Source organism: Eucalyptus grandis, chromosome 7 (assembly GCF_016545825.1).
Source record: "Eucalyptus grandis isolate ANBG69807.140 chromosome 7, ASM1654582v1, whole genome shotgun sequence".
Taxonomy (NCBI): Eukaryota; Viridiplantae; Streptophyta; class Magnoliopsida; order Myrtales; family Myrtaceae; genus Eucalyptus; species Eucalyptus grandis.
In genome coordinates, this window is record NC_052618.1 from 50,966,009 (window position 1) to 50,990,010 (window position 24,002).

General features: G+C 40.0%; 3 protein-coding genes across 9 annotated transcripts; all 3 read right to left on the reverse strand.

Annotated features, from left to right (window-relative positions):
* Positions 1 to 1,588: 1,588 nt before the first annotated feature.
* LOC104454045 (protein ZINC INDUCED FACILITATOR-LIKE 1) lies at positions 1,589 to 7,534 on the reverse strand. Of its 4 annotated transcripts, none has more exons than XM_039318107.1 (18): positions 7,318 to 7,534; positions 6,186 to 6,390; positions 5,799 to 5,839; positions 5,408 to 5,468; positions 5,214 to 5,316; positions 5,017 to 5,119; positions 4,824 to 4,877; positions 4,662 to 4,724; positions 4,474 to 4,523; positions 4,301 to 4,376; positions 3,926 to 4,132; positions 3,434 to 3,521; positions 3,136 to 3,221; positions 2,896 to 3,003; positions 2,699 to 2,743; positions 2,507 to 2,595; positions 2,300 to 2,343; positions 1,589 to 2,064 (listed from the first exon to the last, which is right to left on the reverse strand). In XM_039318107.1, the coding sequence occupies exons 2-18, from the start codon at positions 6,331 to 6,333 to the stop codon at positions 1,976 to 1,978; spliced, it is 1,455 nt and encodes a 484-aa protein (XP_039174041.1). In that variant the 5' UTR covers positions 6,334 to 6,390; positions 7,318 to 7,534; the 3' UTR covers positions 1,589 to 1,975. The 4 variants fall into 4 exon arrangements, with proteins under 4 accessions (XP_039174041.1, XP_010067057.1, XP_010067059.1 ...); XM_010068755.3 differs by having other exon boundaries at positions 7,314 to 7,534; XM_010068757.3 differs by having other exon boundaries at positions 6,186 to 6,393; positions 7,314 to 7,534.
* Positions 7,535 to 12,429: 4,895 nt separating this feature from the next.
* LOC104454046 (probable pectinesterase/pectinesterase inhibitor 46) lies at positions 12,430 to 14,861 on the reverse strand. Its single transcript, XM_010068760.3, has 2 exons — positions 13,776 to 14,861; positions 12,430 to 13,256 (listed from the first exon to the last, which is right to left on the reverse strand). The coding sequence occupies exons 1-2, from the start codon at positions 14,842 to 14,844 to the stop codon at positions 12,577 to 12,579; spliced, it is 1,749 nt and encodes a 582-aa protein (XP_010067062.2). The 5' UTR covers positions 14,845 to 14,861; the 3' UTR covers positions 12,430 to 12,576.
* A 1,956-nt stretch (positions 14,862 to 16,817) lies between these two features.
* Positions 16,818 to 23,000, reverse strand: LOC120285965 (protein ZINC INDUCED FACILITATOR-LIKE 1-like). Of its 4 annotated transcripts, none has more exons than XM_018877807.2 (17): positions 22,620 to 22,999; positions 22,364 to 22,404; positions 21,323 to 21,383; positions 20,341 to 20,443; positions 20,142 to 20,244; positions 19,949 to 20,002; positions 19,788 to 19,850; positions 19,633 to 19,682; positions 19,460 to 19,535; positions 19,089 to 19,295; positions 18,614 to 18,701; positions 18,285 to 18,370; positions 18,028 to 18,135; positions 17,840 to 17,884; positions 17,646 to 17,734; positions 17,440 to 17,483; positions 16,818 to 17,352 (listed from the first exon to the last, which is right to left on the reverse strand). In XM_018877807.2, exons 1-17 carry the CDS (start codon positions 22,765 to 22,767, stop codon positions 17,333 to 17,335), a joined length of 1,386 nt encoding a protein of 461 aa, XP_018733352.2. In that variant the 5' UTR covers positions 22,768 to 22,999; the 3' UTR covers positions 16,818 to 17,332. The 4 variants fall into 4 exon arrangements, with proteins under 4 accessions (XP_018733352.2, XP_018733350.2, XP_039174039.1 ...); XM_018877805.2 differs by having other exon boundaries at positions 16,818 to 17,206; positions 22,620 to 22,998; XM_039318105.1 differs by lacking the exon at positions 18,028 to 18,135 and having other exon boundaries at positions 16,818 to 17,206; positions 22,620 to 23,000.
* Between the last annotated feature and the right edge of the window lie 1,002 nt (positions 23,001 to 24,002).

The following is a 24,002-nucleotide window of genomic DNA, read 5'->3' on the forward strand; positions in this document are numbered from 1 at the left end:
TAGTGTTTATTTGAACAGACTGACTCAAAGTACATTAACGAAGAGCGTCGACAGTAGTAAGGACACTGACAGTGACAAAACAAAGTCAAAATGACGACGACACAAAGGTCAAAAAGTCTGGAGAGACGCTATCGGTGAGATGTGACAGGCATTCATTCTCTAAACGACAAACTCCGAAAGAAAGAGAAATAGAATCCGGTCCTTTTTGGCATTTGCTTGTCTGTCGGAAGGGTTAGATGCGATCCAGCGCACGTCTCTCGGACCAATGATGTTAAGTATCATAAGGCCAATTCGACTTTTCCTTCTCGACGTCGATCAATCGCGGGAAACAGTACAAGAAAAGTAGTCTTTTGCGACTCCCGTGAATACATTTCCTTTCATCGACTGTAAAAAGACGAGGCTCCGTTTGGGGAAGACGACGAAAAATGGAGGGAACGAAAGGGGGAGCTGGAAAGATGTTAAAGATGTTGGTTGCTGGTTGCACTGTCATATGTTGCTGGACTGATGATGGTCACATTTTCCTTGACCATCAATAGCGACGCGTTAAAAAAGGTTGGGATCCAACTAGAGGGCTCCTGTTGTTTGGGTGAGAGTAAAAGCCTGCAGTTCGTGAATGATTCAGTGCACATCGATTTAATAAAATATTAGCCGTTGGACCACGTGAATCCAGTGGCTATGATTTACTGGGCTCAAGTGCTCTCGAAGATTTCAATAATTTCTCGCGAGGCACATCATCACATGGTAATGTCAGTTTCGAAAGCCCCGTGATATGAGCCACCAAACTGGGGATGATAAGAGTTTGTGATGAGAGGGTCAAAATGCAATTATTATCAAAGTTGTATGTGGGTTTGGTCCCCTACTCATAACCCGCATCATATGTATGCACATTTGTGAGGTGCTGACTTTTTGTTTATATAAATATTTTTTTTTTCTGGGGTGAGGTAATGAAACATTGGACAAAAATGGAATGTGATGCATAAAGTTGCTACTGTCTATCAATAGCGACATGGTGGACCCCAACACAAGCAAAGGGAAACTAATAGAGAAACGCACATAGATTTGTATTTATAAACTATCGATCATAGCTGCCATATGAAAAATTGACTATGGAACGGCTTCTTTTAAATGGATAAGGTAGGTTTTAGGTTTCATGACGTATAGAGTAGATTCCAGATTTTAAAATAATGTGAACTCTGTTCCAATTGGTATTTCCGACGGATAGATTCTAATAAAACTTGTAAATAACCTAAAATCGTTCACCCCATAAAGAGCTTTGGTTCTGCGTTGCAGCTGACTTAATAGATGATGAGATATTATCGGACATTTGCACTATCCTTCCTTTTCTCTCTCATCTTAAGATTATTGCGGACTTTATCTTGAAATGTTCGATGCGGTGTTAAGGACTCCTACATAACTAGGTGGACCAATTTATCGAAACAATGGTATCGTTTTAAGCGATCTGATATGGAGTACAGATGGTATCTGCCTTCTGCTCGGCATCAAGCATTCCGTTCTGGTCGCGATGTCTCTGTTAGGCTCATAAGCTGGTTCCTGTGGCACTAAGAAGGAAGCGGTAAGTGCAGCAATATCAATGAATTCAACCGATGAAACTTTGATTGACCCGACTGGTTTTTCTGTTTTCAATCAATTGCACTATTCTTACAATGTCGCGGACTAATCCTTCCGGAGGCTAATTCTGCTGAAGGTTACATTATAATGAGTAATAACATCGTAATTCTATTCGATGCTGTTGTTGGAATATTAAGAATGTGAGCACATAAGGGCCAAAACGCTGATTCAACTAGGATCGAGATTCTTGACCTGAAAGGGGCCGCCTCCGCTTTGTGGATGGCAAATGCTGCTCGACCTTGTGAAGAAGAAAAATTGAATGGCAGCTGATCTTTTGCTGGCTCTGCTCTGAGTTTTAGCAGGGCTCTCCTAAGAATTCATGCGGGTTTGATTCTGTTTCTTCCACTTAGCGGCGTTCGACTAGGAAGGGCTTGAAAGTCATCAGCACCCCAATTGCCTCAACCACGTTCAGGATGAAGAAGACCATGTGGTTGCCTGCACATAGGCACGAGGCCGTTAAAGTTCCTCATTCGGCTGAGAGATCAAGTACGGTCTATCACGGTGGCCTCGACTTATTTCTCATCATTGTATATCATGAATCGTGTGCATATGCACAGCTTCATGTGAACAACTGCTTCGTTTCTTTTAGCAGAAGACAACAGATGAACTAGTCATGTTTATACGAAGAAGGCCAGAGCCGTCATCGTAGAACTGGAAAAGGTCAGTTTACCTGGGAGAAAGGCTGCATCCTGACGCTTCTGTGCCCAAGAGAATCTGCCAAAAATTTGGTTCCATGCATGAGAACACTAATTAAATCTACTCTTGAAGCATGCAGAGGTAATTATTTGTTTTCAGTGATGAGTTTAACATGACCAACTGCTTAATTGTCCCGTTTTAATGACATAATGAAAGCAGAGAACGATTAACCGGATCTCACATTGCGCCTCCTCCGGCTGGACCAGCCGCCTTGAAGAGAGACATTGCAGTCATCGCAATTCCATTAGCAGCTCCTCTCTGATCTTGATCCTGCAATTTTAGACTCAGAGTTAAGCCAAACCTTCGAGAGAGGTATGTATTTGAGAATGTTAATAAAGATCAGACTCTTCGAGGATAATCTTTAGAAGCTCACCACGGCTTTGTTTTGCAGAAGGAACAAGCTGGTGATGATGGAAGTCTTTCGACATGCAAAATATGACAATTAGAATTAGGTACGAGCAGAGAATTTGGATTTTTTTTTTTCTCTTTTCCATGCACAAAAAGTAATTTGAATGATTGACGTGCACATTAGCTTCATATATAGTAGCTTGCAGTGTAAGACATACTTACAGATAGAACATTCTTCGCAACTGATGTGCAATTCAACACTATGGAGAGACTTAGCCCGGTCAGCATGGCTATAAAAGGGTAGCTTGACAAGAGCGGAATCGCTAGGACCTGCACGCATTTGTGAGAATTAAAACCAGGGGATCATTGTCTTTTTATCAAATAAATCTTGAATGGCCGGAGATACAATAGCCAGAAAATATATTTATCACGAGCAGGTGCTCGATTTCCAGTTAGGAATACCCCATTTAAGCGAGCTACCACAACAGGGCCGAGAAGTCTATTGAAGTATGGGTATAAACACGTTTGGAAGATGAGAAGGCCGGCACCTGGCAGTAGAATTTAGTAATCAGCAATTTCCAGCAAATGGAACGAGTACACAGAGAGTTGAATGATAATAAACCGCCATACTTCTAAGGTTTAAAAAGACAGAATGCATATCAATGAATTCAGACTGCCACCGCTCAAAGTTTTGTTCAAATTACAGTTTTTTTCAGAAAGAATCTATCTTGAAATATAAGAAAGAAACAGGAGTATATACCTGAGATAGCAAGAACATTTCCAACATCTTCAGTCGTGTAGCTCAAGCCCCCATATCGCCTAGGGCTTACGGCCCATAGTGAGAAGATCTACAAAGAGAAAGTAGCACAGAATGGCTAATGAGAGGATCAAACTAGAAGAGCTTAAATTAACACAAATATGAATTTATTAGGAAACCAGCTTGATATGATAATGCCATATTCCAATCAACTACTTTGGAATATGATAGAGTTCCAAGAACAAGCCAAAGTAATATTATTACGACAACCACTAAATCATAACTATACCAAAAGAATGTCCTCTGACTACTGCATTGCGGACTATAAGTTTGTGTTCACCCACAATGAAATTTTTTTTTGGCTCTTTAGGCAACTGTCAATGAAGCACTTGGCAGCATGACTATCGAAATCATTGCACTCCTGATTGTAGAATGTCTGAAACAGTGAGCAAAGGACTAAGAAGGCAAAGACAAGCACGCGACATTTTAGGTTACCTCGGTGTAAGCCATGTCATGAAGTGAGAAGACGCAGTACACGATGATGGATGACATCAAGGGCCAATTCCGAAACAGAGACTTTTTTGGAGCTTTCCCCTCGGCCTTTTGAGTCTTGTATTTTGTGCCGGACATGAGGGGTGCGGTCTCCACATCTTCGCAAGCCGCATCAAACTTGCTACTTTTGTGGTGCTTATGCAATGTTTCCTGCAATAAAACCAGATTTTCGGACCCTCAATACAGCTCAACAAGCAGTCGATAATCCTTTCATAGATAAGGTGAAGCAGAGGTAACGTCTCGTGAGAAGAAAAAGCATCGGATTGTTTTCCAATATCAAGGATGAGAAACATGAACTGAGTTTGGTGAAGTGCGTACCGGAAGCCAGCAGGTTGCGATAGTAACTACCAATGCAAAAACGGAGATGGCGAGACAGGGCAAGAAGTAGGGAAATCTGCATCGACATCAGGAAATCAAATGTTTACCGCTTGTGTCCATGATCACTTAATTGGATCTGCATCTAAATTTGGAAGAAAGCAACTTCCACTCACCTTCCGAACACTGATTCTTTGGGAAATATCGACGGGAACTTTTCTGCAGGCTGAAACGGAAGAAATAGAAAACCAGGAACATCAGAGGAGCACAAAAAATGAGAGAAGCATTCCACACGTAGTGCCAGAATTTTTGTCGCTTTTGGATACTAAATTTCATGCGTCGAGATATGATAAATCAGAAGTACCTGAGCAAGATAACCTCCCAGAGCTGGACCGATGATCAATCCTATCCCCCATGCTGTACTGACCTGAGTCCAAAGTGTAACTCTCAGCTTTATTTACTTAGCAGAAGAACTAGGAACTTGTATTGAGAGCTCAAAGGTTTTTACAAAGGTCAAAGATCTTACGGTTGATACTCCTAGCGCTTGGTACTCCTCACGGAATATTTCGGTAGCATAAGCCTGTTACAAAATAGCGAAATACATATATGAGAATGGTCGCAAATTCATGGAATAATATAAGAAGGGATACTTCATTTGAGGCTCAAAATAACCTGTCCCACGAGGAATCCCAACAATCATAAGCCTTATGAGATCTTACCTTGATAGGTCCGAGTAAACCATTTAAACTTCCCAGAAGGAACCTCATGGCAATAGCCATCCAAAAGTTCACACTTAGGCCGAAGAGAGTGTTGAAAATAACCCTGGTATAAATCAAATCAGAATGGTCAATTGATTGTATTTGTCGGAGGAGTTTTTTCACTGGGAACTCAAAATGAATGGCGATCTTGTACTAACACTGCAATTGTTCCCATAATTATTACAGGTTTTCGCCCATAGCGATCTGCCACGATTCCCCAGAAGACCGATGTCAAGGCTCTACCGAACATGAATGAAGAACCTTTGGGATTTGAAGGAGTTTGTTAGTGAAAAGTTGAGTCGAAGACAAACAAAGGAGTCTACAATGAACAAGCAATCTCGGATAATCTCACCTACATAGCCAGCATAATATCCGATGTCTTCCTCTCTTTTGGCAATATGAAAGTCTCTAATCTGTCATTCAAAATTCAAGAAACAATCAGAGATTTCTCAAGTTGGAGAGGCTAAATCATATGCTTCGAGTCATTTATACAATTATCTGCCGAGGAAAATAATGGAACTTTTAGTCAAGTTTAACCATCTTAAGCAACTATTCACTTCGCGCACACTTGTCGTACTTGCAACAAAAGAAAAAAAAAAATTGGACTAATCGACCAGGAGCCTAGAGAGACGGCATCTGAGAAAACAAAGCTCAAACCATACAATTTAGGCTCGGGTGTAGACAGAACATATCATATATATATGTCATACTTAAAAGTTGAAATACAAAACGTATGAACTTACCATGAAGTAAAGGAATGGGAATAGAGATGATATTGGCAGTGCTGGAAAGAGAAAGGACAGGACACAAGTCAGTAATTATGTAACTACAAGCACATCTTTTCGAAGTGTCAAAGATTAAATTATGGAACCAATTAACGTCATAGCTATGACGACACAAGGGAAAGGAAACATCTGGAGGTATACTCTTCATCACTATGCGATATCGTCATGGGCTTAACTTCATATCAACAACTGAATTATCCCAAACAAATTAACTCCGAAATATCATGCAAATTCGCGATGTTGTTATGTGCAGTTACTCAGTAAGTTAAAAGAACCCAAGAAAAAGAAAAAAAAAACTAAAAGTTGGCCGGAAGCTTATAAACAAATGCTATATATGCTCATTACCTGTGCAAAGCACGACGATCCAGATCGACAGGAGCTCGCGGATCGGGAAGCCTTTCTGCGATTCCTTATACTTCTCGACTTTGCAGCCGGGGCAGTTCTCATGGAAATACTTCTCCAACAGCGCCTTCTCTTGTTCTTCTGCTGCCATTGTTATTAATGTCGACAGGGAGAGCTGCACTCGCGAAAGTCAGCTGCCCAACGAAATCTGCTTCAAGGGGAGATTAATCACAAAGCGTTAGTGAAGAACAATACCCCACAGCATAGTATACGATCCTCCACTTTTAAGGCATAATCCGAGAGCGAGAGCACTCGAAAACGTTAAGATGCTTCACGTTCAATGCTGAAGATACATAGATTGCAACTTCGGATCGTTTCGTGTAGAGAAAAAAAGGTTCTAATCACATGCCCTGAAATATAAAGGAAGAAGATTTTGTAATCTATGATTAAGGGTTTTTCTTGTTTTGCACTGGCTTTTGAAGGGAAGCGCCATAAGAGGACGATGAGTCTGGAGAAGGAGGTGATGTAGGGAATATGAGAACCAACTCGTTCCAATTGTCATCATGGCACACGTCATTTTCTCTGGTCGAAGGACACGTTTCAAAGAGAGTTAGAACAAGAGGGACAAATATGATCGAAATCTTCTGGATCTTGCTGGGCACCATGGAAGTCGGAGACTCGGAGCAACCCACTCAAATTTCGTTTCGCTTTTTTTTTTTACTCCAAGACATTAGAAACTGGTGTTAGTACCCTTAATTTACTATCTAGACAGGGGTTTCTCGTTATTAAAAAATATTTTCAAACATAAAAGGTCAATCTATTACTTTTCTTTTTTGGGATTGAAAGTAACTTTCCGCCATTTCCGTGAAAAATAAGAGAGAAACAACACAACATAACTGGAAATCAAGACAAATCCCAGATAATTTCAAAGTAAAGCAAGCTCTCAATAACAAGATAAATCATCAGGACAAAATTAAAAATCATATGTTCAAAGAATAGATACATAGAGAATACATAAAATTGTTATGTCGCGAGTTTAGGATGATATCGCTTCTCATGCCAATCACTTGTGCATTTTGTAAAAACCATAAGATCGAGAATTGCACAGAGAACTGACAAGATATGACGTACTCAACTCAACCGCTGTCGGAGCTGGAACTTTGAAACAAGGTGAAGTGGCTCTTGGATGACGAAAGGAGAGCAGAGACGATAGCCTTATTTATGGACTGCGTGCCAAAAACACCAGCTGTTCCCCAATAGAACGTGTAATAATAGGAGGCAAAGACAATTGCAATCAGAATACTAGGGCTCTGTCCAACGTTTGGAAAAGCAAATTGCAAATAGAACTCTCCAGCCTTAGGTAGGAGCTTCCCGGAAAGTCCCGTAGAAAATATTACAAAAATAAAGAAATGGGTCATTCAAAGATGTTTCATGAGAACACTCAATACATCGATATTTTAAGATTCATTCTTATTCGATGACTTAATAATCTTAAGTACCTTCATTTAAGATAAATGGTGGACATAATTTTCAAATAAAACTGACTTGTATTCGAAAGTGGTTTTTGAAAAGAAGAAGAAAAAGAAAAAGAAATAGGTCTCCCGTCGGTATATTCGAAATTAGTTTTGTCAATAGTATTTCTAGGTCAGTTCGAGTACAATAAATTTCACGTTCACCACGAGAATTAAATTTTAAAATCCCGACAGCAACGTGATCAAGTCGCAATGAATTAGGGACAAGGTCAAATGCCTACTGAAGAACTACATTTTTTTATATTTTTCTGCATCGCACATGACTAGCGCGGGGTCACTAACAATCATTTCCTAAACGACAGAGACATGACTGTCTTTTTGGAATTATATGATTGTCTTTTGGGAATTATTGACGTGAAGAGAGATAGATGCGATCAAGGGCACGTCTCTCATTGATAAGCTGGTGGAAAAAGGGGACAAAGAAAGGTTCCGAATGTTTGTGGCCGCAATACTTGATTGAAACCTGAGGTCGCAGTCAACAGTGTGAAATTTAAATAGAGAGAGTAGGGAAAGATTGAATTCTCCTCTCGATTTTCGGCCGAAGTAGTCAAGAACAAGTAATTATCTCTTGTTGTTTTGACTTTGTCAAAGAAAAGTAGAAAAAAATAATACACCTATTGATGGATGATACTTTGGTAATAAACTTTTAAATCTTGCTACTTTAGTTCTAAACTTTTTAACGATTTACTAATTTAATTCTCATAGCCAATTTTAGTCGACAATCATCGCTGGCATAAACATTAGGCTTATTATATGGTATTACAGGTTGATTTGGACAATTTTTGAAATTTTTTAAATTGAATTTTTTTATTTCTTTTCTCTTCTTTTTTATAATTTATCCATGTATGCATCAATTGCGTTGCATAGGATGACTAATATCACATCAGCAAATTCCTACCAATTGGTTGAAAAGACTAAATTGGTAAATTGTTAAAATATTTATGATTAAATTGGTCAAATTTTATGATAAAGTTGTCATCAGTCTAATCCAGTCCAGGAAGCAAGATACCTAAAACATGGTTATATGACTTCTCTAAAAGTTGGCGGAAGCTCTCCCCTCCCAATTAAGATATACATTTAATTTTGCAAGCTTTTCTTTCTTGATCTAAATCTAAATAAGAGGTTCTTAGAAGCATTCAATCTATGGTGGCTTAACATCCTATTGTTCTTGTTGTCTTCATATGGCGATCATGTTGAGGACGCTGAACTTAGGCGAATACTATAGGTTGTAGTTTCTAAAGGGAAAGATCTCAGAATGTGCCTATTACTGATGTTTCCTATCATCAGCCGGTGATTTGCTTTTGGTTTTTTATGTTGCAATGGATTGTTCTTTTGAAATGAGAGTGTGCTTAAAGCTATAAGCCGTACTCTTTAATTTTGTAGGTTTTGTTTTGTTTTACAGTCCTTTTGGGATTTGCTGTGCTTGGAAGCTTTTTATGTTTCTCTCATGTTTAATTGTGATGAATGAATGATTTTTTTTTTTTTGAAAAAAACGATCAAATTAAAAAAAATTAGGATTGAATTGGTATTTATAAAAAAGATTTAAGATTTTTTTGATAATTATTAAAGAGAATTAGTCTTGCGACTTCCATAAAACATTTTCCTCAACAATTTTAAATGATCAAGATCTGTCGATCTTCCTTAAAGAAAATGATACATTGTATCTTTCGTTTTTAAACAGTAATGAATTGGTCTACGAAGGGCCAAAATCAAACAAGAGAATTTGGACGAGCCAATGGCCACGTTAAAAATTGAGAAAATATTAAGTGGTTGAAAACCACCACGTTTGCCACAGACGTGTGGCATGCGTGTTTTAATTCCAACCACCCATAATTTGAACATGTGTCCACTACCGACGTGGAGTTAAATTAAAAATAAAAAAATTGCCCAAGAGCTATTCAGCCACGGAAGTTTTTCTTTGTCCGAGTTACAGCACGTCCCCCTCGCCGCGTCCTGCGTGTCTAAGCCGAGCCGCCCCTTCTGTCGTCACTCGATGCTAAGGATGACCATGGACGAGCAATGTGACGCCTGAATGCCTTCCGCCATGGAAGGCCAGATCTTGAGATCTAGAGAGTGATGCCAGCAAAGGTGACGATGACCATGGCCGAGCGCCAGCGACGCCGGAAGGGGACCTCCATCATCCATGGCTTGGCTGGGTTCTTTGCCCCTGTTTTTTGGACGAGCCAGTGGCCCCGTTAAAGATTCTTGTCGCAGTACAATGTATTGCAGGACTTTGTCTGGACGATGTGATGAGTGAAGTTTCACGTTTCTCCTGATCATCGATATCGACCCGTTGCGACTCCAGAAGACAATTTCTTGTAGTGGTTCGAGACGAGGTAGGGGTCCAATTAGAGGGCCGGTGCTTGGAGACGAGCGAAGCCTGTAACGTAGGAGCAATACCTACATGATTTGGGCGCACATCAGTCCAGCGAATATCACCGGTTTCCTTGGGTAGCGTGAATTTTATATGGGGTCTACATGAACCAACAGGCGGGATTCTCTAAGGTCAAGTGTTCCCCGAGAATCCAAGAAAATTTTTCCCAATATTATTCACATGGTGAGCCACATGATATGAGGTACCCATTTGTGGACGAGGAAGTTTGTCACGAGAGGATTAGATGTAATTATTATCGTAGTTAAGGTGTACATGTGTGATGTCCACAACTTTTAGCCCACATGATATTAAAGGGAAAATTACTTAATTAGTCCTAAACCTATTATATTAAATTATTAATGTCCATTCGATCATGAATTTTTCAATTTTGTCAATTTAATCTTAAACATTTTCGTGAAATTTCAATATAATTCTTTTAATCAATTTCATCAAAAGCTGCTGTCGTGATATTACAATCGTCGCCAGTCATCATATGTGACATACTGCCAATGAAGATTGACCAGAATGACTAAATTGAATTTTGCACAAAGATTTAGGACTAAATTAGTAAATTGGAAAATTTTAAAATCAAATTGATATTCATACAATAGATTGAGTTTCTAATATTAATATATTTGAATGAAATTTTCTGTATTAGGGATGGAAAAATATATGACTCTCTACATACATAATTTGAACAATTGGACAAACAAAAATGTGATTGGTAATATGCATAACATTGATTTTGACTAATAATAGCAATAGCTGCACCACAACACAAGTATTTTGCAATCGAGAGATTAATTCATACATTCAAAGGAAACTAAGGCTCCGTTTGCCTTACGAAAAATAATTTTCAGAAAAATATTTTCCATATTTTCTAATATTGTTTCACAAAAAATAAACAGTCAAGGAAAACATATTCCGCTAATGGAAAAAACACTATCAAAAGTGGAGAAAATATTTTCCACTTTTATTTTCCCTCATCTCTCTTCCACCACTTATTTAATTATTTTTCTTTTTCTTTTTTAATTTGATTTTTTAATTATTTTTTTTTTTCCTTTTTCCTTTTTTCTTTTCTCTTCTTCTTTAGCTCGTCGTTAGCCAAAGGTGAGCTCAAACTGGTCAAAAGGGCGACGAGGCTCAGCCCTCCAAGATCAGTGACGCTTAAGTGTCCCTAGAAGGTCACAAGAGCGTCACTAGAGGACGGCAAGGCTCGGGTCTCGTGGATCGGCAACACTCCAGCGTCGCCAAAGGGGGAGGGGCTTGAGCCTCGCTAAATCGACGATTGGTGGCGAGGCTCGAACCTCATAGATCAACCACGTTCCAGCGTCACCAAAGGCCGACGAGCTCGTCCCTCAGGTCGATGGATATATATTAAAGATTTTCTATTATGCACTTTGGTAGCTAACCCCAATGGAGCAAATATTTTATGCAATAGTCATATGACCTGACGTTTCCATGTGACATTTCTCAAGTATATAATTTTGTTAATTTTGTACATGAAAAGCTTGAAAACTATAATGGAAATAACCTAAGTAATACCAGCACGAACATGCGAAATGTGACACGACATAGCACGATACACTAACATGTTATTTTTTAACAAATAGATAATTATGATACGTTGAGACACGTTATATATTAAATTTATATTTGTATATATACATGATAAATTGTCATTTTTATTATGATTTGAATCAAATTAATTTGATTCAAATTCACAATTAAACAAGTAATATAAAAGAGTATAGAATGAATTTATGCTAAAAATATTAATCCATCATTTATTAATATCATTTATTTTTTTAATTTAGCAAATCCAACTTTATTCCAATAATTCATAAAACTTGGAGGAAAAAATAAAACAATTTACATTATGGACTCGCGTATCAAAGCATGTCGGAAAAGAAGAGAAATAAACAAACTTGAGGTAAATTGTGTATCAGGGAAGTGAGAATTGAAAGAGATGAGAAGATTAGATTTTTCTTCTTTCTCCATTTATTTTTTATTTTTTACATATTTACATATTAACCCCTCATTTATTGAAAATTTTTAAAATTGATCTTGTGCATGTCGAAATTCCGAACTCATATGTTGAAATTTCAGACTCTATTGTTGGGATAATTGATCAGGTGTCAGATTTTTTTACACGTGTTGATCGAGTGTTGGAGAATGTCAAACACGTGTCGTAATGTTCGATACGATATAAAGGTTTTCGAAAAGTGTTGGTTTTATGAGAAATAACAAATCGTATAATTTGTCATTATAATGCAAAAAGATGGGAATGGGCCCATTCAAATCAATCTTGCGAGCGATTCTCGAGGCTTCGGCCCGTATTTCATGTAAAAGGTAGTGAGAATAATGGCTTATATGTGATATCCACCGGCTTGATCCATTTGTCGAAAAGTAATGTGAACTCATAAATAAAAAATTGCCCAAAGGAGAAACCGGCAATCGGAGAGCTCTCGAGTATACAGTATCAACTTCACAAATTAGGATTATATGTGACATTCGCCAGCTTGATCCATTTGTCGCCTTTGATGAAGGATTTGACCGTGAACTTGCTAGCTTCGTTAGTAGAAAGGTTCAATTTCAGTCCATTCCACTTGACTCTGCTTTTTGTGTTAGACCCTGGTCCGTAATTCTGAAGTTCTGCATAGTATATGGTGTCTGGGGCTGAGTTGCCGACCCACGGAAGCCAACCGTTCGGGCTGATGATGTCTGACATCATGGAGCGCATGTACACCGTGGTAGAGTAGTTCTTCCACGGTCGCCCAAGGAACGTTTGGACATTGGTCAAGTTCCCCGCTGGCCAGATGGTGCAGTTCTGGATTGAGATGCCGGTGTTCTGATTAGGGTCGATCTTGCCTTGAGCGGTGATGGTGTTTTGCTGGCCAAGCATGGGCGTCCTGGGTAGAATGTTGCAATTCTGGAAGACAACCGCGGAGTTTCCGAAGATGAAGTCGATTGTCCCGTAGATGTTGCAATCCCGATAGAATTGGCGATTGGAGTGAGCATAGAGGGAATCCTGGAAGGCGTCGATGCGGCACCGATAGAAAATGGACCGATCGGCAGTTGACATGAGGGCCACTGCTTGGTGCTTGGCCGGGCCAGCGGTGTTGCGGAATCCCATGTCCCTAGCAATGAAGCCTTGGCCAAAAACAGCTGCAGAGTAGAAATGTTAATCTAACCTTACTTTTCACAACTGGAGTAATGCTAAAACAAGAACGTTATCATTATTATTAAACCGGAATTCTAACCATATACTAAAAATAAAACTGCTTTATATATCTTTTCTTCTTGACAAAGTTTGTCTTACATAATGACGTGGTAAATAGCAACATATAGGCCAATAAATCATTAGTTCTTGCACTCAAATTATGGTTCGAAACTTTCAAAGTTAATAATCTCGTATCTTGATAAAATTTGTCATCCTAGAAGAGTTCTAATGAAACTTTCTAGGAACATGTTTCTTGCACTCAAATTATGGTTCGAAATTTTTAAATTTAATATTCTCGTACCTCAATAAAAGTTGTCATCGTAAACGAGTTCTAATCAAACTTTCTAAGAACATGTTCATTAGCAAAATAATAACGGTTTACTATTATTACTGTTCATCCCTAAAAATCTTCTACCAAACAAACAAGCAAAAAGAGCAGGAGATTGAGAAGGAGTGAATTTTACCGAAAGTTGCAGTCTTAAACGTTGGAGTCCCGTCGATGAAGTTCAGGCTGCCGGTGACCAGCGTTGCATCCATCCCGTCGCCGACCATCATGACGTTCCACTTCGACTTCTCAACCCGCACATTCTCGCTGTACACCCCCTTCTTCACGTAGATCACGAACGTGTTGTTGCTCTTGTCAGGCACAGCATTGAGTGCGGCTCCGATGGTCTTGTACTTGCCGGAACCGTCTTTGGCCACAACAGCATTCGCCTTCTTCCTCAAATCGGAGCTCTGAAGCAGCTCACGCTCTTTCCGGTGCACCCATTTTGGCACTTTGTGATGGCCGAGGTGGTGGCCGAGGTGGTGGGAGGGGTGAGGCATGCTCATGAGCCGCCTTAGCTTGAACGAGCTCGTGATGCTCGAAATCCAAGTGATGATCGCAAGACTATTGCTTATCAGTTCACCTGAATTCTTGAGATAGCTCGCAACATTCTCTTTAATTGCTCCTGCTGATTCGTCAAACCCGTCGATGCACGTCTGTTGGCACGTCCCGGCCGCACTGAGCCAGGTCCTGAGATCATCCCCTGAACTGAGCACGTTCGAGGCATCGCTCGATGACAGCGAGCTGTTCAAATGGTCCAGCGCAAGCCCTAGGAGCTCACGGCAGCTCTCCAGCGCCGAACTTGCCGTCTCATTCACCATGGTGTTATTGAAGATCGTTCCTTGCTCGGAGAAATAGCCGGCGGCCTTGGCCAACTCCTCCAAGGCCACTTGGATCGACAGCTTGAACAGATCCCCAGGGCGGACCTGGCCACTTGAGTTAGCCCTTGGGGCGAGGGAGCTAAGGCACGAGTCCTTGTACAGCGTGACGTCGCACACGGCCTTCACTGAGGTTGAGAGAGGTCGAGGCTTTCCGCTGCTCATGTTGTTGGCGTGCACCGAAGTACCAACCACTGCTGCGACCCCGATGGCAACAAGAACAATGGATGATAGGCTTATGACGATGGTTCTCTTCCGGGTGCAGCGGCGAGCATCGAGCATCGCTTGCTCTGCTTCGCTGATCTTCCCATAGGCCTTGGTCGAAGCCATTGATGTGCGACTTCGAGATTATCTTTTGTGCTTCGCTGCTGTGGTGACGCTGGTATGGACGTTGGTGGTATTTATACATGTGGCGGTGCATGGGCTAATGCGCAGGACTACGTGCGAGGCACAAAGCAATATGAAACGGGAAACATGGCCAAGATGATATGTCTGGATGTTCAAATTTTTCTGGGGGTTGGAGTGGTTCTCATGTTTGTGGTTCGAGACAAAAGTCCATTTTGGGATAGCAACTAAGGAGAACAGGTTTTATCTTTTCTTTTTTTCCTTTTCCGGAAACTAAGAGGAAGAGGTGGGATTTCAATTTGAGTGCCATTGTTTGCAGACGGGCGAAGCCCGCAATATAAGAGCAATATTTGCATGATTCGGGCGCACATCAATGCAACAAATGTCAGTCATTTTGTTGGATTGCGTGAATTTTATATGAGATTCACATAATTCAATGATCGGAACTTACTTGGGTCAAATGTCCCGAAGAATCCAAGAAATTGTCCCTATTATGGATTGGATGGTATCGTTGCTTTTCAAAAGCCACATGACATGACATACCAATTTCTGGACGACAAAGCTTGACACAAGAGGGTTAGATGTAATTATTATTTTAGTTAAGTTGTATGCGCGTGACGTTCATAACTTTTAACCTGCATAAAGAGATTGATAAATAATAAATGTGATTGGTAACGTGCATAACGTTGACATTGACTAATACTAGCGACAAAGTCCACTACAACACAAGTATATTGCAATAGAGAGACTGATTCATATACTCAAAGGAAACTAGGAATGGAACATTTATTTCCCAAAGTCAGGATGATAACACAATCACTATGCGCTTCTGTAGGAAACTAGATGATAACACATCTACAAAATGATTGACTATGAATGGGTTTCTTTTAAGGAGTTTCTCTATGCACTTCTATAGTAAATCTAAAGAAAGAGTATGTTACGCAACAATCATACGCAACAATCATACGTGTGATATTTTGATGTGGCATGCTTGGGCATATAATTGTGTTAAATTTATATATGAAATGCTTGAAGACTATAATAGAAACAACAAATCATATAATTTATCATGTGACGCTCACATATCATTAGGGACCATTCCCAATTTTTGGAATCAGGAATTGGATTGACCAATCTGATCTGGTTTCCGTATGAGTAAATGGAACCGGATGCCCTCCCCCCTCCCCCTCTCTCCCTCCTTCTTCTTTGTTCTTCACTCATTGAGAGCACCACTTCTTGGCAATCACATTTGAGCTCGCTTGCCATCCCTTCCATGTAGCTCTTGATCTCAACTTCGTCTCTCCTGGACTTGAAAATCTCGGCTTCTCGGCTCTCTCTCTCTCTCTCTCTCTCTCTCTCTCTCTCACACAGGAAGCCTCGACGTGTTCGGTTGGCGATGGAATCGAACAAGTCCTCCTTGTCGGAGCGGGGCAATGTGACGGATTCATCGAGCAAGGGAAAGAATATCATTGGAGGAGGCATGAGCGAGAGAGATTAGGGTTTCTGTTTAAATGTGGAAAAAAGAATTAAGAGGTGTGAAAGACTGAAGATATTAGGGATTTTTCACATTTGTAAGAAATAAAAATTAAAAAAGTTGGTTTGATCAAGGTAGTCTGGTGGGCAGTGTCATACTTGAAATTAGACCGAAATTCACCAGTTCTAATTTGCATATAACCAGAAATCATATCGGTACCCTCAAGAATTGCCTAGAACTAGCTAATTTGGTCCAATATGAGTGTTTCTTGATACGGACAATTCCTTTTGTTCACCCTTACATATCATCTGGTATAACTTGTCGATGGGTAAATGGCTGTTTTGATGGCATAACATGAGCCTCGTAGCTCAAAAAGATGGGAATGGGCCATTCATCGATCTTGCAAGCGATCCTCGAGGATTTGGCCCGTATTTCGTGTCAAAGTAGTGAGAATAAGGGGTGTCTATAAAATTAAGACTCGATCAATGAGAAGGCAGTGTTGATATGTCGAACCTAAACTTTCGTATTTAGGCGACCCGATGACGCAAAATATGTAGTGTCCTATTCATATAATGACCAGGCTAAAGAAGTCCTTAAGCCACTTAAATTGTGCTTCCGGTCTGGAGGGCCTAACATGATTAGGTCTATGATAGTACTAGTTTACGAGCCTGAGATCGATGGACCTGCCCACTCTACTTCAGGCCCGACTCGGCTTGTGAAGGAATCGAATGGCAGCTGATCTTTGCAAGCTCTGCTCTTAGTTTTCAGCGCTATGCTGAGTTTAGTAGTGGCGCTCGACAAGGAACGGCTTGAACGTCATCAGCACCCCGATTGCCGCAACCACATTCAAGATGAAGAAGATCATCTGGTTGCCTGCACAAAGATACGGGATCGTTGAAGTTCCTCAGTCAGCTGAGAGCTGAAGCGCGGTCCATCACAGTGGCATAGACTTATTTCTCATCATTGTAGATCATGAATGCGTGCACATACACATCCTCCTCACATAAAAATCTTCTTTCCTTTTAGCAGATGACAGCAGATGAATTAATCACGGTAATACAAAGAAGGCCAAAGCCGTCGTCCCAGAATGGGGAAGTTCGGTTTACCTGGGAGGAAGGCCGCATCCTGACGCTTCTGTGCCCAAGAGAATCTGCGAAAGATTCGAGTCCATGGATGAGAGATTGATCTAGTGTACTCTTTATGCAAGGAGAAGTAATTACTTGTTTTCAGTTATGAGTTTAATATGATCGACTGCTCAATTGTCCCGTCGTAATGACATAATGAAAGCAGACAACAATTAACCGGATCTCACAATGTGCCTCCTCCGGCTGGACCAGCTGCCTTGAAGAGAGACATGGCAGTCATCGCGATTCCATTAGCAGCTCCTCTCTGATCTTGATCCTGCAATTTCAGATTCAGACATAAGCCAAACCTTCATGAGGGATGTATGTATTCGAGAATATTAGTAAAGGTCAGACACGTTGAAGATGATCATTAGAAGCTTACCACGGCTTTGTTTTGCAGAAGGAACAAGCCGGTGAAGACAGAAAGCTGTGGACATGCAAAATTCAACAGTAAGAATTAGGTATGAACAGAGGTTTTTCTTACTCTTTTCCACACAGAAACAGTAATTTGAATCATTTCTGTGCATATTAGCGTCATTTATAGTAGCTTAGAGTGCAAGGCATACTCACAGATAGAACATTCTTCACGACTGATGCGCAATTCAACACTATGGAGAGACTTAGCCCGGTTAGCATGGCTATAAAAGGGTAGCTTGACAAGAGGGGTAACGATAAGGCCTACATTCAAGCATTGGTGCGAAGCAAACGCGGGGATTATCATCTTTTGACTCAAATAGATCATGAATAGCTGGAGATAGAATTAGGCAGAATATATATTTGTCACATGCACGTGATCGACTTCAAGTTATGAAATGCCGGAAACATACCCCACAAATGCGAGCTACCAAAATGGGGCCAAGAAGTCTGTCCATGTATGGGTATAAACACGTTTGGAAGATGAGGAGGCCCGCTCCTGGCAGTAAGATTTGGTAATCAGCGGATCCCCGGCACCCCGGCAAATATGTTAAATGAGTATAGAGATATGTTAAATGATAATAGATCACCATATTTCTAAGTTTTAAATAGGCAGAACGCATAATCAACGAATACAGACTGCCGCATCTCAAAGTTTTGTTTGATTTACAGTTTTATATGACTACCTCGCTGTTTTCCTGAACGATATCTTGAAATGTAAGAAAGAAACCGGAGTATATACCTGAGATGGAAAGAACAGTTCCAACATCTTCAGTCGTGTAGCTTAAACCTCCGTATTGCCTAGGGCTTACGGCCCATAGTGAGAAGATCTACATAGAGAAAGAAGCACGGAAAGACTAACGAGAGAATCGAATTAAAAGAAAAAAACGAACTCATTTGGAAACTCGCATGATATGCTGATGTCATATATTGATAAGTCACTCCAAACTAGGATAGAATTCTCAAGAACAAGCCCGAGTGATTTTCTCACGACAACCGTTGAATCATAACTAGCTTAGGAATGTCCCCTGACTACTGACTTGCAGATTTCACGTTCGTGTTCATACACTATATAACAATTTTTGCTCTTTAAGCAACTGTCAATGAAGCACTTGGCAGCATGAATACTGAAATCATTGCATTCATGATAGTAGAATACGGTGAATGAGGAAGAACCGAGAAGGCATGGTAGAGAAGTGCTCGACATTTTACGTTACCTCTGAGTAAGCCATGTCGTGAAGTGAGAAGACGCAGTATGCAATGATGGCCGACATCAAGGGCCAATTACGAAGCAGAGACTTTTTCGGAGCTTTCCCTTTGACATTTTGCATCTTGCATTTCACACCGGCCTCGAGGGATGCGGTCTCCACATCTTCACGAGGCTCATCAAGCTCGCTGTTTGCATGGTGCATATGCAATGTTTCCTGCAATAAAGCCAGATTTTCGGGCACTCATAAAGGGCAACAAGCAGTCGCTACTCCTTTCTTAGATAAAGGGAAGTAGAGGTAACGTTTCAAGATAGGAAAATAAATATATAAATCCAATGTCAAGAATGAGAAACATGAAGTGAGTTTAGTGAAGTGCATACGGGAAGCCAGCAGGACGCGACACAAACAACCAATGCGAAAAATGAGATGGTGAGACAGGGCAAGAAGTAGGGAAATCTGCATCAAAATCAGGAAATCAAATGTTACCGTTCATGTCGATGATCACCTAAAAGGATCTGCAATATCAATGTAGAAGAAAGCAACTTCCACTCACCTTCCGAACACTGATTCTTTGGAAAATATCGATGGGAACTTTTCCGCAGGCTGAAGTGAAAAAAGAATAGAACACCAGGAACATCAGAGGAGCATCGAAGATGAGAAGCATTTCGCACATGTGTGTCCAAATTGTCAATGATAAATCAGTAGTACCTGGGCAAGATAACCTCCCAGAGCTGGCCCGATAATCAATCCTATCCCCCACGCTGTACTAACCTGAGTCCAAATGTAACTCTCACCTCTATTTACTCAGCGGAAAAACCAGGAACCAATATTGAGAGATAAAAGGTTTTGACAAAAGTTGGAGATCTTACGGTTGATACTCCTAGCGCTTGGTACTCCTCACGGAACAATTCGGTCGCATAAGCCTGTTAAGAAATTACGAAATGCATTTATGAGAGTAATAGCAAACTTGCTGAACAATATAAGAAGGCATAGTTTGTCTGAGGCTCAAAATAACTTGTGCGACTACGAATCGAAAAGTTCATAAGCTGTATGAGATCTTACCTTGATCGGTCCATATAAACCATTTAAACTTCCAAGCAGGAACCTCATTGCAATGGCCATCCAAAAGTTCACACTTAGGCCGAAGAGAGTGTTGAATATAACCCTGATTGTAAGTCAAATCGTAGTGATTAATTGATTGTAATCATCTGAGAAATCTCTTTCGCTGGGTACTCAAAATAAATGGTGATATTGTACTAACACTGCTATTGTTCCCGTAATTATGACAGGTTTTCGCCCGTAGCGATCCGCCACAACTCCCCATAAGACTGATGTGAAGGCTCTACCGAGCATGAGCGAACAACCTTCAAGATTGGAAGTACTTTGTTTAGGAAAAATATAGTAAAAAACAAACTAGGGAATTTGGCGAAAATCGCCTAAAAAGTCCTAAATTTATTATACTTTTATTAATTCAGTTCTAAACATTTCAATTTTGTCAATTTAATTCTAAATATTTTCATTTTTTGTCAATTTAGTCAATCTAACCAATTTCGTCCAAAAATTGCTAATATAGAAGGCCAATGCTCACGTGGTGTTTTTTTTTTTTTATAAATAATATTTTAATAATATTTTGAAATTTTTATGGTTTTTCTTTTTTTTTTTACTTTTTTGGAGGGATTTTCGGATCTAAGGTCATCGACCACGGGCGAGGGCCAGCCAACTCTTACCGGCTCGGGCGAGGGAGTCACGCCCCCGTTCGTGAAAGTGAGGGCGAACAAACCCTCACCCAAAATGGTGAGGGCCGTGATGCCCTCTCTAGATTTGACTAGGCGAGGGCAGCAACCTTGCTCAAGGCTATCACTTGGGGCTGATGAGGGCTTGCATGCCCTCGATTTGCCAACAAGGTTCGACCAATCCTCACCTATGGCCTTCGCGGGTCATGGGCCCTCACTTGTGGCCAGCAAGGGTTGGGCAGCAACCCTAGATCCGAAAACCCCAAAAAAAAGAAAAAAAAAGAAGAAGAAGAAGAAAAAGAAACTATAAAAAAAATCAAAATATTATTTAAAAAGTGCCATGTCAGCATTGGTTGTCTATGTTAGCAATTTCCGACCAAGATTAGAATGATGGAATTAATTGGCAAAAAGTGAAATTTTAGAATTGAATTGACAAATTTGAAATGTTTAAGACTTTTTGGACAATTTTCTCGAGACGCAATGAAGAGATAAGCAACAGGATAATCTCACCTACATAACCAGCATAATACCCAATGTCTTCCTCTCTTTCAGCGATATGAAAATCTCTAATCTGCCATTCGAAATTCAACAAACAAATTAAGATTTCTTGAGTAGAAGTGGCTAGGTCATATACTTCTAGTCATTTATTATTATTTGCCGAGGAAAGTAACAGAAATTTTAATCGAGTTTAACCATCCTATGGGAATGCATTCCAATGGCTAACTCTTATGCCTCAAAATAAGATAAAAGAATGTTCACTTCACATATACTTGTTTCGTTTGTAACAAAAACAAAAACTTTCAGGATGAACTAACCAGGAACGATAATCATTCAATATAGGACACAGGAGAATTACCAAAAAAGTTCTAAACATTTTGCAATTGTGCCAATTTAGTCATAAACTTATTATTTTAGTCAATTGAATCCTAAATCTTTTACGATTGTGCTAGTTCAGTTCTTTCGGCCAAAATTGGCCGTCCATAAACCGGCGCCAACAACAAATTTTATAATGATTTTTTTCAAATTATTTTATTAATTTTTAATCTTTTTTTACCTTTCTTTCTTTTTTTTTTTTTTTCCTCCCTCCCTCCCCCTCCCTCCTTCTTCCTTTGGCTATGGCGATCGGCCAACCCTCGTCATTTGCCGGACTAAGGTGGCCAGAGGCGCTCCCCTTGTTGTCATTGGGCGAGGGCGAGCTCACCCAGCCACTGGCGTGGCGAGCCCCTACTGGATGTGGCGAGGGCTGGCCTCGCCAAACCCAGCAATGACGAGGGCCCCCTCACCTGGATCAAGTAAGGGCTGACCTCATCATCGCTTGGCAAGGGGCGAGAGCTCGCCTTGTTGTCACTAGGCGAGGGGTGAGGACTCCCTAGCATTGTTGGGCGAGGGGGAGGTCCCCCAGCCACTTGCGGAAGGACTAAACTAGTATAATTGTAAATTGTTTAGAACTTTTTTGATAATTTTCCTTGTAAGACTCTATATCCGAAGTGTAGATAGAGCACTAATATACACACCATCCTTAAAATTGAAGTATAAAATGCAAGAACTCACCATGAAGTAAAGGAATGGGAATAAAGATGATATTGGCAGTGCTGGAAAGAGAAAGGACGGGACAGGTCAGCAACATCATCAGTCTAATTTTCTTTACGTCAACAACTGAATGTTCAAACAAATTAACTTCGAAATACCATGCAAATTAGCATCATTGTTATGTCCACTTACTCGGTAAGTTCCAAAAACCCAGAAAAGCAAACCCGAAGTTGACAGAGAGCTTATGAACAACAATAAGGCTATGTAAAATCATTACCGTTGCAAAGCACGACGATCCAGATCGAAAAAAGTTCACGGATTGGCAAGCCCCCCTGCGATTCCTTAAGCTTCTCGACTTTACAGCCGGGGCAATTCTCATAGTAATGCTTTTTCAACAATGCCTCCTTTTGTTCTTCCACTGCCATTGTTATTAACCTCGGCAGATAGAGCTAAGGACACGAAATTGAGCTCCCGAACAAATGGAATAGACCCTTCTTTTCTTTCGCGAAAAATCTGCCTCGAGTGAAGAACAATACGACACACTGTCATTTATGATTCTTCAAGTCAAGGCACTTTCGGAGCTCTAAATGGTTGGCCTTTATAGGGAAGCCATGTTTAACAATCTGTCTGTAGAAGGAGGTGATTTAGGAAATGCGAGTACCAACTTGGTCCAAATGCCATCATTGCACACGTCAGTTTTACTTGTTTAAGCAGATGGGTCAATGTGAGGAAGAACAAAATTATATATATGAATTAAAGTCTTCTGGCTTTTGCGTTGGCGCCGGTTGTGTAGAGCAACCCACGCAAATCATGATTTTGTTAAGTCCATGGTACTAAAAAGTGATATGTGGACTTATTTCATGATGCTGAACAAACCCCACACATTGGAAGGCGCACTTAGTGCATCAACTTTGTAGATTTACTTTAGTTGACATGATATTCTCTAATGAGTAAGATGAATAAAGAACACAAAATCATAGACTTCTTAGAGCTGAGGCTACATTTGGTAGTCAAGATAAAAGTCAATATTGATCTTATCTTGTATTTGGCTCCTCCCTATGATAGGATAAGATCGGATATAAGAGAAATATAGTCTGAATAAAAATAATTCATGAAGGAAATGGGATAAAGGTTTATTAATATTTATATTTGAGTTTCCTTCTATTATATATTTTACGTTTATTAGTAAAGTTCGTTATTTGATAAAGAAAATTATTAAATCAATTATGGAAGGGAATAAAAAGAAAAAGAAAGAAAAATAGAGAGGGAAAAATAATAAACAATAAGAAATAAAAATGAAGTAGAAGAATCATATTTTAAACAAACAAATTTAAACTTGAAAAGGATCTTTTTAATTCTAAAAAATATGAGAGGCAATAAGATTTCAAAAAAATCCTATCCTCTCCATCTCCTCTTCCATATCTTTGGTTCATGTCAAAACTTCACGACTTCTCTGTAATACTCTAATTAATGTTAAAGCCCCATGTAAATCAAGGAGAGTGTCGAAACTCAATAGTCCGCGGAAACAACAAGAAAATCGAAATCCCTTCCCTTCCATAATTGTGTGGCTGATGTTAAAGTTTCGTAAAAAGAGAGTTGAGGCCCTATACTTTTCAAAATTATGAATGAGTGATTATGTTTTCTCTCTCTTACTTGGTTT